The sequence below is a fragment of the Gorilla gorilla genome, chromosome 2 (assembly GCF_029281585.2).
Source record: "Gorilla gorilla gorilla isolate KB3781 chromosome 2, NHGRI_mGorGor1-v2.1_pri, whole genome shotgun sequence".
Lineage (NCBI taxonomy): Eukaryota > Metazoa > Chordata > Mammalia > Primates > Hominidae > Gorilla > Gorilla gorilla.
This window is the reverse complement of record NC_086017.1, coordinates 119475668-119491925: the sequence shown is the minus strand read 5'-3', so window position 1 is coordinate 119491925 and position 16258 is coordinate 119475668. Positions and strand designations below refer to the sequence as shown.

The 16258-nt window shown below is 35.3% G+C and overlaps 1 protein-coding gene across 5 annotated transcripts in view; it reads right to left on the bottom strand.

The window, feature by feature from the left end:
- DZIP3 (DAZ interacting zinc finger protein 3) overlaps window positions 1–16258 on the bottom strand; it is a 101924-nt gene that overhangs the window by 76677 nt on the left and 8989 nt on the right. For 4 of the 5 annotated variants that reach the window (XM_019024280.4, XM_055383532.2, XM_063704006.1 and 1 more), the window contains exons 2-4: window positions 9249–9351; window positions 6530–6599; window positions 3368–3523 (exon numbers count right to left, since the gene is read on the bottom strand). In XM_019024280.4, the coding sequence (XP_018879825.4) occupies window positions 3368–3523; window positions 6530–6599; window positions 9249–9280 (258 nt within the window). In that variant the 5' untranslated portion in view covers window positions 9281–9351. Of the gene's footprint in view, window positions 1–3367; window positions 3524–6529; window positions 6600–9248; window positions 9352–11780; window positions 11912–16258 lie in introns of those variants that run through there. The other variant, XM_055383531.2, reaches the window with a different exon arrangement.

The window sequence follows — 16258 nt, the reverse complement described above, 5'->3', positions numbered from 1 at the left end:
GTGATGGGGGAATATTAATTCCTTGGGTCTTCTGAACTGCCATGAGAAGTAGCTTTCTCCTGTTCTAGAAAAAAAAGGCCCTGAGGCATAGAGATATAGACATGGAAAACTAGAATTGTCCAGAGCATACTGAAAATATAGGTAGGGTCCAATTGGTATAGGGGGGCAATGACAGAATCTGCTACAAAAGGTAGAGAAACTGACCCTTCCTCAAAGAACTAAGTAAAGGTTGGAATCATTTCTATCCCAGGTTGAATTAAATAATTTACTAGAAAAGCAAAAATAAGAATTACTAGAAAAAAATGTGTCCAGTTTTTCAAGTTCTTCACAGAGGCAGGTTGCTATGAGACAAACCAGGTAGCTACTCCAAGTAGCAGAATTATCTCTATTATCTTCAATGACTACAGTATTTGTATTTATGTTTTCATGTTCATTCATGATTTTGGATATTTTTGCTTTCGTTTTGGACATACTTATTACGCATTTGTCAAGTTGATTGGTCTTTCCAAAAAAGCAAGTTTTGGATTTATTGATCCTTTCTATTTTATGTTTTAAATAGATTTCATTAGTTTTAACTATCCTTATTACTTCCTTTTCAAGTGCTTTTAATTTGCTGTTCTTCCATTAACTTCTTGAATGTCATGCTTAGATAACTGATATTCAACCTTGCTTCTTTTTCTAATATTTACATCTCAAGCTATAAATTCTCCTTGAAGTACAGCTTTATCTAATAACACAAGATTTGATATATATTTTTATTCAGTTCAAAAATGTATCTAACTTCTATTGTGATTTCTTCTTTGACCAATTGGTTACCTAGATTAGAGGTATATATCTTACCTTATGAACATACGGTTTTCTAGATTATCTCTTTTATTGATTTCTAGATTAACTGAAGAGTAGTTAGAGAACATACTCTGTATATTTTGATACTTTGAAATCTGATGGGGCTTGCTTTGTGACCTAGTATATGGTCAATTTTTGTAAATGTTCTGTGTGCACTTAAAAGAATGCATAATCTGCCACTGTTGGGTGCAGTGTTTATACATGTGTGTCTCAATTAGAGCAAGTCTGCTGTAGGTCTACTAATTCTGTGTCCATGTTATATCAGTTATAAGAGAAGTATGTTAAAATATCCCACTGGGATTGATTTGTGTTTTTCCTTTAGTATTATCTATTTTTATCATCTTATCATTCATAAAGGTTCTGTATATATTTGGTCCTACTTCTGGAACTTATCTTCTATTTTCTAGATATGTCTGAGGTATAAAGAACAAGTAACACAATCTTTTAGTTATTAGAGCTTCATAACAACTTTTAATGTTTAAGTGGGCAAATTCCCAGCCCTACTCCTTCATACTTTTCTTAAATAATTTTCTTGGCTATTTTTCCTCTTATTTCCCATGTGAACTTTAGACTTAGCATTTAGCGACACTAACCAAAAAAATCCCATTATTTTAGTGGAATCATGCGATATTTGTGGATTTTAATTTATAGAAAATTGACTGCTTTAACATACTGCGTCTTCCTACATGTACTATTCCATTCAGGTCCTCATTTCTTACCTTTAATAGAGTTTTAGAAAGTTTTACTTATTGTTTTAATATGCAGTATTGATTTCTAAATTTAATGTGAGTACAATCAGTGCTTAGGTACTTACTAAAACACAAATTCAAAGACCTATCCCCAGAGATTTTGATTCTTTAGAACCAGTACAGGGGTCAGATATTCTCATGTATGTGGTTTAGAACAAGCTTAAAGAAATACTAGTTTATCTTGTACATTTCTTAAGTATTTTACTCGGTATTTTACTTTTGTTATCATTATAAATAAGTACAGTTTGCCCTCCATATCCACAGGTTTTGCCTCCATGGATTCAACCCACCATGGATTGAAAATATTTGATAAATAAATAAATAAATAGCAAGAATACAATAATTTAAATTGAAAAGACAATACAGTATAACAACTATTTACATAGCATTTACATTGTAGTAGATATGTAATACCTAGATGTAATCTAGAGATGATGTAATGCATACGGGAGAATGTGTACAGGTTGTATGCAAATACTATGTCATTTTACATAAGAGACTTGGGCATCCTTGGATTTTTGTACTGGGGGTGTCCTGGAATTAACCTCCCACAGATACCAAAAGATGACTGTACTATTCTTCTATTTTTACCTTCTAGTTGCTATTTTTTGCATATCTGAAGGCCATTGATTTCTGTCTTGTTGTTTCTAAGTGATTTCCAAAAGATAAGAGGGAAATGGTGGCATTATTCTATCAATTTCTAGCCAGAATTCACTTATACTGTGGTAAATTATCTTGGTTAAGGTTATAATTGTGCATAAAGTCTTATGAATATCTTCAGTTTGTTGGAATTTTTAATCATAATAGTATTAATGTGTTTCATGGAAATAACCATATATTCTTTCATAGAAAGACAAATGTAGCCTTCTCAAGACAACTATGGTGCTTTACCCTTCTCTTCTCTAGTTAATTGCCACAAAGAAAAGAGTATATAATTTTCTTTAACTTCAGAAAACTCCATTAAGAAATGGTATCCTTCTTATGCTGAAATTTACAAATTATACAGAAAAACTACTTTCAAGATGGAAATCTACAATATAGCTTCCAGAATATTTATTATACAAATAATTCCAAAAATTTGGATATGATTTTTAAAAATGCATTTTTGACAAATGTGTTAACTTTTTTTTTTTTTTTTTGAGACAGAGTCTTGCTCTGTCTCCCAGGCAGGAGTGCAGTGGCATGATCTCGGCTCACTGTACTTCTACCTCCTGAGTTCAACCGATTCTCCTGCCTCAGCCTCCCAAGTAGCTGGGACCACAGGCATGTGCCACCATGCCCAGCTAATTTTTGTATTTTCAGTAGAGACCAAGTTTCACCATGTTGGCCAGGCTGGTCTCAAACTCCTGACCTCAGTGATCCACTCACCTCGGTCTCCCAAAGTGCTAGGATTAGAGACGTGAGCCACTGTGCCTGGCCAAATGTGTTAACATTTTATGAGTTAGGAAAACAAAAGCAGTCCCCTGTCCCAGACTGGCATGTTACAGGTTATTAGTAGGACTGGAATAAACACTAGACCTTGTAGTCAACAGCTTACAAGCTACCAACCCACATTCCTACCATTATTCTTAAAAGGCTAGCACCAAATGACTCTATTTGTTCAATTTTTTAAAAGTCTACAGTCAAGGTTGACAACAAAGCCCTTTACAAGAAGTAAGATGGAGATTTTTTCAAGACCTTGGCTATACTGTGTGGTTTAAAAAGAATTTTAATTAAAAAAGTCATATACAGACAGCTGCACTTCTGCCCCAAATAACAACTTATGATGTTACCTGCATAGTTTGGAAGGAAAAATCTTCTTGTAAGAACTTCTTAATGTGAGGAACCACACCTTTTGGTAGAGTATTAATTGCATTTAATAACTTCTTCACTTCTAATAGTAGGTTAACAGGGACAAGATCAGTAGGTATGTCATTTTCCTGTTTGTTCTAGAAGACATTATTGATTAAAAATTTACACAGTTTGCATATTCTCATTCACTCTAAGATCAGCCAAAGCATTAAAAAAGGAACAAAGCTCATTTTCCCTTGTTCTCCTAGCTTCTATGACAGAACTACAAAAATCTAAGGAAGAATAATATGTTCTCTGCTCTCTAGGAACTTAAAATATTACATATATTATTCTCTGTAACATGAAAATTGTATCTAAATGTGCTTTTTACATTATATGACTGATGTGTCAGCTATTAAACACACAGCAACTTGAAAATGAATAGTTGTAATAGTTCAAATTGTAAACAAAGTAGTAAAGTAGAATGACTCAACATCTCAATTCAGTCAGAGCTGTATAAATAGTAATAATCTTCAGGAATTTATTCTTACAGAATTAACAAGGCATCAGTAATTGTTAACTGATAACTACACAATCAAGTCCTGCTGGAATATCTACTAACATTAGTTGTGAAGAACTAGTGGACAATAGAGATGGATAAATGGGCTAGAACAGATGGATGATGGCCTTCCTTCAAACCTTAACAAGAAACCAGAGTTCTTATACTCTGTGGGAATTCTAGGAATATGATTATGTTGCTGTTGATCTCTGAAAATAAGAACTTCTTATTGCAGAAGCCCCATAGAGCTTGAGATGCTGAAATGCCCTTGTATGGGCTAACTCACTTTCAGTTCTCTAACAGACCTGGAGCTACACAGGAAAGTAAGTAGAAACCAATAAAGTCCATTGCAGGACTATCTGTCTAATCTCAACTATGGTGTTTTGCCCTTCTCTCCCCTACGTAATTGCCACAAGGAAAAGAGTTTGCAGAAATTATCCAGTAACTTAGGAGGGGAAAATATATAAACATAAAATAACCATGGTATTTGGTATCCACCTGTAGGAGGTTATCATTGTAAAAAATGGGTTTGAGTACTAAATTAAGATTCCTCCATCCCCATCTATATTCCACAAATATACCTTAGATTTTATAGCATTTCATAAGATTATTTATGCAGAAAAATGTTAACAGTTTACTAACTCTCTATGAAGGATGTTCATTGTACTACTACTCATTTTACTATCTTGCAATCTTTCTATAGGTTTGAAATTTTTCAAAAAGTTAAAAAAAAATTCTACAAAGTAACTAGAAAAACCCCTCATAAAGAATGACCAATATCAGTAGTGCATATAATTCAAACTAAAGGTCAATTCTACTCAGAAGTACTTGTAGAATCATCGGATACTAATTAACAAATTTATACACGGGCAAGATTATAGCATGAATAAAAATTTTTCAACAGGAAATATTATAAGCGTCATGCCTACAAGGTCTTGCTTTGTCACCTAGGCTGGAGTGCAGTGGCATGAACACGGCTCACTGCAGCCTTGACCTCCCAAGCACAAGTGATTCTCCCACCTTAGCCCCTCAAGTAGCTGGAAATACAGGCATGTACCACCACACCCAGCTAATTTTGGTATTTTTAGCAGAGACAATGTTTTGCCATATTGTAAAGGCTGGTCTCAAACTCTTGAGCTTAAGCAATCAATCCGCCCACATTAGCCTCCCAAAGTGCTGGGATTACAGGCATGAGCCACCATGCCTGGTCCACACTTTTAATTTAAGTTAGTTGTCAAAAAATATTTGATGCTTAATCCATTTTGGCAAAATTGATTAAATATCTAAACAAAATTCAGGTCAAAGTGTCCACCTTCCTTGCTTTTTGTATTCCTGATTCTGCATCTAGAAATGTCTTTTCTGGATCTAGTCCCCTGGTTCTTGCCTTTGCTCAACTGTACAACCCTACATACATGTGCATATAGCGTACTTCCTCTGCAGCATTTTTTACAGCGATAACCTCATGCAGGTGAATACCGTGCTTATTTTATGTTTATATATTTTCCCCTCCTAAGTTACAGGATAACCTCTGCAAACTTTCCTACCCATGTTCCTGCAAACATGTGCCTACCCAAGTCTCATGCTGAATTGTAATTCCTAGTGTTAGAGGAGGGACCTGGTAGGAGGTGATTGGATCATGGGGGTGGTTTCTAATAGTTTAGCATCATCTCCCTAGTGCTGTCGCATGATAAGAGTTCCCACAAGATCTGGTTGTTTAAAAGTGTGTGGCACCTTCCCCTTTGGTCTCTTTCTCTCCTGCCGCCACGTGAAGGCGTGCTTGCTTCCCCTTTGTCTTCCCCCATGACTCTAAGTTTCTTGAGGACTACCCAGCCATGCCCCCTCCTGTCCAGCCTAAGAAACTGTGATTCAATTAAACCTCTTTTCTTTATAAATGACCCAGTCTCAGGTATTCTTTACAGCAGTATGAGAACAGACTAATACACTTATTAACAAGTGGACATCAATCATTATATAAAACTATGTGGAAGGTAAAATTATACTAATGAGAACCTAACAAACAAATATCTCTTCATCAGTCTTTCACAAAATATGTGAACATATGATGTTCATACAACTAGTTTTAACTACCATAAAAGCATATCACTGGTAATAAAAGCCTTTTATGTATAATTCAGAGTTATTCTCTTTCATTTAGACCTAGAAGTTCTAACCATAAAGATAATAAAAATAAAGAATAAGTTTAACTTCAGAAATGACTCAAACGTCTTACTAAATAAAATTCTGCATGTGTGTATGTGTGTTTTCTTTATATGTATATAGGTTTTGTTTTGCTTTAATTTTCCCTTCAAAAAACAAATGAGGGATTTCTTAAAAATGATTGTTGGGCTATTTCTGGATGATTCCATTCAATTTTTTTTTTACTAATTTTTAGTTATGGTGAGGAATGGTATTTAGAATGACAACCTTGGGATACAGTATCAATCATCAAAGCAAGATTTAACTGTGACCATTTTACTTATGAAGGTAGGAAAGTAGACTCGCTCAAAAAATTTTAACACGTAAACTGACTAGATGTATAACTGCATTTGCATATATAGTTATTATCAATTAACTAAAAGTTAATGAAAATTAAACTTTCTCTTACCAGTTGACCAGATGATTTTTCTAGCTTATTCTCAGTTTCTTCCTTCCTCTGATCCTCCACAGCAGGATGCCTATTTTAAATGAAAATGAGGTATATTAAGAGCATCTTCTCACAAAGAACACAAATTGTAGTAGTAAAGAATCTAACAATTGAATTATTGTCTGAAAGTGTAACCAAAGTGTATCAAAGACTGGTAATGGTGGTAGGTGCCATATCTCTTTAGAGACTCATGTTAAAGAAGACGAATCGGCCATGCCCTTACTGGATGGTGGTAGAGAAAACAGCAAGCCAGTTATGAAAAACACTGCATCCTTAATAGATATGCAGTAGACCAAACTAATGGGGAAAAAACCTTATAGCACTATTCCAAGGTAAAGGGAAAAAAGGTCTTAAAAAGGTTGATGTTTTGTGTGTTTATGAAGATATTACAGGTTAGGGAGAGATCTATCTTAAATAGATCATTTTATTTTCTGTTTGGGGTTCCTAAACTTACAATTGTCCAGTTTTCCAAAATATTTTTAACTGAGGAAAAGTATCATATTTAGAAACTATTTGGGTAATAAGGGATCACTTGACAGGTTTTGCTTTTAACCTTACCTCAAAATGTGAACATACTGCAGTATTATATACTGAACTGAAAATTTTATTTGTAATATTGCTTTTGCCTGCATACAGAACCATTGTATAGGAACCATAATAAAGGCACCATAATATAGGGTCATATGTGATTTATTCTATGTTAATTCTGGACACCAGCAGAGATAACACTGAGGTGAGAAATTTATATTGACTGATTTATTCAGAATTGTACTTTATAAATATTCTCTTATTTGACTTTACACTTATGCATTCATTTGACAGACAACCATTTATCATCTACTATATGCTAATTGATTTTGTTGGGGTAAATTGGGACAGATAAATAAAATGGTATTATCCATTTTCAAACTTCTAGTGAAAGTTTCTACAAAAGATGATATACACATGCCAACATTTCACAATATGATTCTCAGTGCTCTTTAAGGTGCCACGGTAAAAAGAAACCTGTCTTTTCCTCCACTTCCAAGCCCCACTTGCCCTACAAAAAATAAAGCAAAACACAAGTTATATCTTTGTGTTATCAAGGAATGAAAAATACTGCAGCAGTATTCTGAAGTCTTTCAAGGTTTGAGAAAGAGTATAAAATGTTCTCAAGTGTATACTCTACCAGCAAACTCCATTTCATGATCATTCCCTCTTTAACCCAATACTTCTCAATCCCAGATACATATTAAAATCAACTGTGAAGCTTTTGAAACATCCAGATGCCCCAAACCTACTTCATGTCTTCTGAATCAAAAGTGTCATGTGGGCTGCTATATTTTCTATAGGCTCCATTACAAATTTTGATGTGTAACTCCAACTTACCCTCACCTCCTCCTCTATACAAATAAAGCCAAAACCTCTTAGCAACATAGTCAAAATACACCCCAAAATTTTTCTTAAGTATTTTTTCTTGCTATTTCCTCAGCTCAGCCAAATGACCTTTTATCCTCCCTTGCTTGTAAACCCATCACAATGCTTCTCATTCTTTAAAGATCAGTTCAAATGTTACTTTGTGGAATAATTATTTTTTCTTCCTATAGACAGCCACAGAATCTCTAATAGTTATGCAATTTGCCTAAAGATATAATTACTTTTTATATATCTTCCCACTATATTATAAGCTATCTCTAGGTACACAAATATTGTCTTACTCTTTATTCCCTAAGCACCGAGGAATCAGTAAATGCTTTTGTAAAATAAATTAATAAGTCACACTGCTTATTATATAAGATAGTTCAAGCCTGGAGGGAGATCTCCAATACGACCCTGTTTAGTATTATATGAGGTAGAGGTGGGCTGAACTTGCCCTGCTTGGAGAAAAGAGAATGTCATTTGGCCTTGGCCCACTGAACCACTCAGCAGGGTCTTCTGCATCATGCTTAAATTACCCTTTAGAAAATAGGGATAATAACAGCACTCACTTCATAGAGTTGTTATGAGGTTTATGAGTAAAACATAATGTAAAAACACTAAAAACAATGCTGACATAGTAAGTCTATGTAAGCACTTGTTAAATCATAAAACATTTTGGTGAGAATGACTGAACAATAAGGTATGGCACATTTTTCAATTCTTAGCTCCTCAGTGAGGATGTAATCCCTAGTGAACTTTTGTAAAATTAGATTTCACCCAGTCTACATCACCCACTAACCAAACTTGTTGAAATGTCTTGAAGCATAAGGGTTTCCTGTTCATACTGGCTTCCCAAGGTTATGTGGAAAAAACAAACATTATGTCTTTAGGAATACAACAAATGTAGCTGGTTTTTGTCAACCTATCCTTTACCTCTGGGGTCCCCAGCCCCCAGGCCACAGACAAGTACAGGTACATGGCCTGTTAAGAACTGGGCTGCACAGCAAGCAGGAAGTGAGCAGTGGGCAAGCATTACCACCTGAGCTCCACCTTCTGTCAGATCAGCAGCAGCATTAGATTCTCATAGGAGTGCAAACTCTATTGTGAACTGCCCATGTGAAGGATCTAAGTTGCCCACTCCTTGTGAGAATCTAATGCCTGATGATCTGAAGTCGAATAGTTTCACCCCAAAACCATTCCCCGCACCCCCACCATCCGTGGAAAAATTGTTTTCCACGAAACCAGTCCGTGGTGCCAAAAACGTTGGGGACTGTGGCCTTACCTCACAAAAAATTCATCTGGTAGAGAATCCATGTTGCACAAGGTTTCTTTACAAAAATCTATTCCACTGCTTGCAAACTGACTTTAAATACTGCCCTTTAATGCTGTAAGGAAAATAATATTTTTATGAAGGTAGGAAAGTTACACTCTTTCTCCCCACTATGAAAACAGAATGTGATCATTTGAAGAAAATCTGAAACTGCACTAAAAGAAGAAAATGAACCATAGTTTCGCCACCCAAACATAATCACTACCCATCCTTTAATATGCTTATTTTTTACCAAGTATAGGTATATTTTACCAATTTGTAATCATATTAAATAAAAGATGTTCTACCCCACATTTTTCACCACTGAATGTTATATCAAAAGAATCTTTCATGTTATTTTATCCTCCTCGTAAACATTCTTAATGGCTATACAACAGCTGGTTGATTGGGATTTCCTTGGCCATTTCCTTATAGTTGGTCATTTAATTTCCCATTTTTTTCTATTATAAATAGTTCCATGATAAACTCAATTATCCATACAGCTTTTTCCATATTTGTGATTATTTCTTTACAATACATTCTCAAAAGTAAAATTAATAGATCAAAAGACACAAATATTTCATTGTTCAATGGCTTCCCAAAAGATTTATACTAATTTATTTCCCATGAGGTATATATGAGTTCCTGCTTAATACAATCTTGACAGCACTGTTTTGTTTTCTTTTAGTCTACAAACAACATGTAGCTACTTTTTCCCCAAATCTTGATTCTACATCTCCATAAAATAGAAGACACAGGATGTAAAGAACACTCGCACAATCTGTGGTTCAAATATCAATGGATGTTGTGGATACTTCCTGAAAGAAAAATAACACTGAGGCAACACAAATGAAAACAAAGAGACTAGAGTATCATAAGTATATATATTTATTTACATAGCTATTTATTCCAAGAACAACTCTTCTAAAACAGGTCCCATTTAAACTTCTTACTGAAAGTTCAAGCCTCTAGACTCCAGTGCTTTGTGCTAGGCTGGCTTCCTTTTCTGATCCTACCCTAAGCCCGGAAAGTGTTAAATTATATGTAAAACTATTGTTATATGCTCTGAGGCAAAAGAAGAAATAGAAAAGAAAGTGGCAGCAACTGCATAAATAAAATGGACGTAGGCTGCCTTGCTGCCAAGCACAAGACTGGATGAAGTTTCTCATTTGTTGTCTCTGAACTGCTTATTTATCCAGTAATTGGGTAGCCATTTCTGTAACAGCATATTTAATACAATTCCATAAATTAGATTGGTACAGCCTTTCTAGCTAGGCCCATTACTAAAAGGTAATTCAGCATAGGGTAATTCCCAAATCAATAAAATATATTCCACAAGATCAACTGTAAGTCACTTATTAAGAATTCAGATTGTGTTTACTCAAAGAAACATTGTTTTAATGATATCCTGCCCCTCCCCCACCAAAAAAAGCAATTTACCACAGACAGGAAGAAGTAAATGCAGAACCTGAACCCATCTAAAAAACCCTGAGGTCTGTGTATCTTTTCAGTAAGCTTAGATCAAGGGAGGGGGCAACTCAGGCCTGGTATAAGGACTACAAGAAGTCCTGTGGAAATCATCTGTAAAACAAGTATTCCTAATTATGATACCACATACCAATATTCTACATCTGACTCACACCAACTCTAAGTAACACAGAAAGTATTAAGAGACAAGAATAATTCTGCAACAATTTGCTACTGGTATCTTAAAACACAAAATTACACATATATACACAGAGAGAGAGATTTCCTTCTAAATTTCATTTAAAAGAGCTTTCTTCTAGTATCTCTTAATTTCTTGCTCATCCCCAACAAAAACACTTCGTTGCTGTATTACATCTTGCCTACATAGAATGAATACAGTTTTCCTAGCTAATTGTTATTTTATAGTTTTACTCATTTCAAAAATTCAGTAAGCCAAGTCATATTTTAATTTGTATTCTCTGTTCAAATACTGATGAAAGATACAAACTACAGCTAATAACGAAGCAGAGAGGTTGAATAAACCTTGTCATTCACACTAGATCAGATCTGCTTCATCTCTTTAATAAAGCTGTATAGAAAAAGACATAACTGTAAGGATTTTAGAACTGTGATCAAACTACTTTTATGGTTTCTATAATTCTCCGTGTTATTTTAATAAAAAGTAACAACAGTTAAGGCATTATTTCATAGCTAGAGAATACAAATGTACGCCTTTTCCAGACAACAATCCCCTCATTTCCAGAATTTATCAAAGCTCAGACTTGGAGTCCTCCCCCTCTGCTAAGCTCTTCTTTGGCCAGTAGCTGTTTGCATAGATCACAGCAAGGATGAAAAGAAGGGAGGAAAATCCTCTGGTGATGAGATAAGAGAGGACAGAAGGCCTCTGCTAAGCTGTTCAGTGTTCAGCTTGAAAAAGAAATGGGTGGAAAATTAATCAACAAATCAAAAAGATACTTGGATCCCAAATTAACAGAGTTAAGAAAGGCTACGGCTTTTTCAGCTTGCTCAAAATACAACCTGAGATGAATCTCTGTGATGAAAGGTTTTCCAGGAGAAAGAATCATCAATCTCATCATTTCCCAGGAGCTAAACAGGTATGTGTGGCAAACACTACCAGCAATAGCAACAGCAGTAGCACTTTACAGCCTCTGTTGCGAGAAAGGCGAAGTGCCTAGCAACCAAAAGGAAGTAGTCAGCCTGAAATGTCACCACTGAGCTGCTAAAATAATCCAAAGGTTTTTACCATTCTAGAAGAGGAAACCTTTTAAGAAAGGGTTAACATGAAGGAAAAAAAAAAAAAGGTAAATCTAGTTTCCCCTAGCGTATTCATTTCAATAGACTTTCCCTGTCGGCAGTAAACTAAACTTACTCTGACTTCCTGGGATTAAGAGACTGCTCTTCTCCAGAAATCTATTTAGGTCCTTGTTGGTTGATCTGAGGGCAAGCTAAAGTTCAATGTCAATTTACAGCACACCTTTATCCGCTAACCAAGATGATCTTATCTGTAGGCTGTGTTTTACTGGTTGAAAAATAAGGTAATACCATCCATATCTTAATAAACAGTGACATGCCTTTCTTACTGTTCCTTCTACCTGAACTCTCAGTTCCTACTTTCCCTCTTACTTACTGAAATTTTAACAATTTTTTTTTTTAGTTGTAAAGGTATTTTGTTTCCATTTTTAAAGCTGTGTTTATTCACATCAAAGCAGGCACAGCTCTTATGCATAATTTTTTAATAATCCACTTAAACATTTAACTTGTGTTACTATCACCTTCCTAAACTGTATATAGGAACATTTTTATAAAAATCCACTCAAATGTTCATCTTGACTAAAATGTTACCAAAATACCAAGGGTTCAGTCTAGGTCCTACTGCTGGCCGCCTGGAAAGCTAATCACTGAAACAAGTTTTGCCTAGGAAGAAGGCTTTAATTGGGTGCTACAGCTGGGGAGATGAAGCTCAATCTCAAATCTATCTCCCTGACTAAAACTACGGGTTTATATAGCAGGGAAGAAATGTAATAATGTGCAAAAAAACAATAACTAGGGAGGGGCAAAGAGGCATCTGGTGAAGTGATCTCGTAATTTTCAGTTCTTGGATACTTTTTTTTGAGAAGCCTGAAGGTCGTTTCCTGAGGAAGAAACTCAAATAAATACAAGTTTCAAGCTTTAACACCAGAAGGGTCAATCTCTATGTTTATCCAAAAACAACTATCTATGGCACTACTGGGTTGATTTCAAAAATACCTGGCCAAGATAGAGACTCTAATATGCCAACAAGTTTACATTTCAAAGTGTGGGTGGATGTCCCGTGAATTTCCCTCCCTTGTCAACTCTAGCACTTACAGATTATACAATGCCAGGAGGAAAAAGTGAGTATCAGTGTGGAAAACAATAAAAATAAAGCTCATACTTTTCTCCACGCTACTAGCTTAAAACAAAGTAATATATTTTGTCTTTTTCAGGAAAGGAATTCAGTTTTTAAGAACTTTTCCTATGCCCAGTATATCAGGGTCTCTCAATTTTGGAACTACTGACATTCCAGCCTGGATAACCCTGTTACGGGAAGTTTTCCTATCCATTTTTAAGATGTTTCACAGCATCCCTAGCCTCCGTCCACCAGATGCCAGAGGCAGCTCCCCACCAACACACACCCACACCCACACATCCACACACCTCAGCCCCATTGTGGCAATCAACGATATCTCCAGATATTGCCAAGTATCCCTTGGGGCATAAAATTACTCTCCATTGAGAAACACTCAGCTAAATGAATGAGTTAAGATTAACAAGCTTAATTAAGTGGACCTAGAGATTGTTCTGGGGAAGAAAAATAAGACCATCCTGATATTATACAACATGTACAGACACAAACAAACTTATGTCTACAAGAAAGCAAAATGACATAAAGTATCTAGATATCCATTAATGTCAAAATTATTTGAGTTTCTTCATTAGATAAGCAAGCTGAAGCACAGAGAAAGTTTATTAATTTCACATAAAATCACACAGCTAGCTAGTGAGTGTCAAAGCAGCGTGTGTGTCAAAGCATACCCTTACAGAGTGATTACAGTGCTCTTAAACTACTGTAAGGGTATTCCTTATCTAAAACATAGGGATCCATAGGAGGTACAACAGTACCTCCTTCATAGGGTTGTAAAGATTAAATGCTTAAAAGACATAATAGAATAGTACCTGGCACGTAGTAAGCACTATATAAGTGTTCCTATCATCACCATTTTCATAATCATAATCATCATCATTTAACTGTTTAGGCTTGCAGCAAAATTAATTAACTTTTCTTCTAATTCCCTACTGTGAAGGAGAAATGCTATTGTTTGGAAAGGAATGTTAATGAGATTTAAGAAATGGGATAAAAAATTATTTTTCAAATACATCACATGACACAAAAGACAACATAATGTGTGCACACTGTTCAGCACCTTGCATTTTTCACACCAGCACATATACATCTACTTTAGTCTTTAAACTGCATGATATACCAATGTATGCATGTATCATTTTACCAGACCTTTGATTAAAAACTTCAGCTGTCTCTAGGTTTGACTTTAAAAAAAAATTGCTATTACAAACAATGCTGCAATACCACCACCTTGAACATGCAACTTGGTTAAAATTTTGATAGCTATTTTGAAAAGCTGGATTTCCTAACTCAACATTGAATTAAATGTACTCCAGAAGATCATGGGCCTGTTAACAAGCAGGCTCTGACACTGCTAGTTATCACTTCTGCTAAATTTTACCAAAAGAATTCCAAAAAACTCCTCAAAGTTGACACATTAAGATGCTATGGTCACTTCAACCCTTAAAAACACTGAAGAAAACACTTTCAAAGAACATGGCAGGACATTTTGTGATAGGAGTTCCTTGGAATCAGAATTTTAACTATTGTTGATCTGAGTACATCTGCTAGATTAGCAGCAATAACTAGCCATTCTTTGTGGCTTTTGAAATGACTGTCTTAGTCATTGGGGCTGCTATAGTAAAGTACTATAGAAACAACAGAAATTTATTTCTCACAGTTCCGGAGGCTAGAAGTCTGAGATCAATGTGTCAGCAAAGTTGGTTCTGATAAGGGTGCTCTTCTGGGCTGCAGACTTCTAACTTCTGGTTGTATCCTCACATGGTAGAAAGAGGGTGAGGGAGCTCTCTGGCCTTTTACAATCCTGCTCATGAAGGCTCCACCTTCATGACCTAATTTATCTCCCAAAGGCCCAACCTCCTAATACTATCACATTGGGGGTTAGGATTTCAACACTGAATGAGGGGGGACACAAACATTTTGTCCACTGTGCAGTTGTTCTGTGGTTACAGCACTATGAAAGTCTTTATTTCTCGTATGTTAGTGAGCTCTGTGTAGACAAAAATGGCTGAGGCCATTAGGTTAGACTCAAAGAATAACAAGTTAACAAGTTGCACCAATATTTTGTATTAGCAATAATTAGTATGAACAAAATATACTGATTACTTGGTTTTATAATTTACTGTTAATTTCTCCATTTTTAAATTTGTTTAACTTCCTGGTAAAGCTACAAAATAAATACACCTAGACACCAGTAGCTAAAATATTATTTGCTCCCAAAGAATATACAGTTTGCTTAGTCAAACTCCAGAACTTATGGATGATGGTGGAAAAATCTTTGCAAAAGTTATCAGAAACTGGAAGGTATTTTCTATCCCAAAAGATCACTGTTTATATTAGCTCTTGCCACTTTGCAAAGATCACTGTTAGCAATATATCTGCTTAAACCAGGAAATAAGAGCCTTATAATGTATACTCATCACCCCTTGTTACAAATCTGCTAACATGGGAAACATCCTTTCCTAAAGCAAAATTAACATCTTGTCTTAAGCAGGTTTTAAATTCTGTTCAGATCTATTCAATTAGTTACTTTTGGACTTACACAGGTAAACCTATAGTATACATATTAATTTGTTTTGAATAGTTGGAATGTGCCTACAATGAATATGCACAAGTTAGGATTTACCTGAAAAACTATCCAGATACTAAACAAGCCATCAGTTTCAAACATTTACAGATAGCACTGCTAAAACCACACTCTTCAGAAACGTAGCTAGAAACCACTGGAAGAAGCATATACTACCCCTAAGCACATACTCCAAAGGTGGAATATTTTCAGCAATTTAAAAATATTATGTTGTCATTATAGTTGTTAGATAATAATGAGAAAAGAAGGGAGAATCCTGAGACATAACACACGCAGAGATGGTAATCAAATAGGGAATGGGAATACTTCTTTCATGTACTTGCCTCTACCACCACCAATGAAAGCTTGCCCTATCCACCTCCAGCTTGCTCCACCCCATGTAAGAAAACTGGCAGCTCATTGTTATCTCAGAAAAGCATACATTGTAAGAAGGGTGTAAGTAAGAAGGCAGAGCGAGCTTTTGGTTACAAAGAATTTTTTTTCATATAATATTAACTGAGTGTACTACCTTGGGTTGCATTGAAA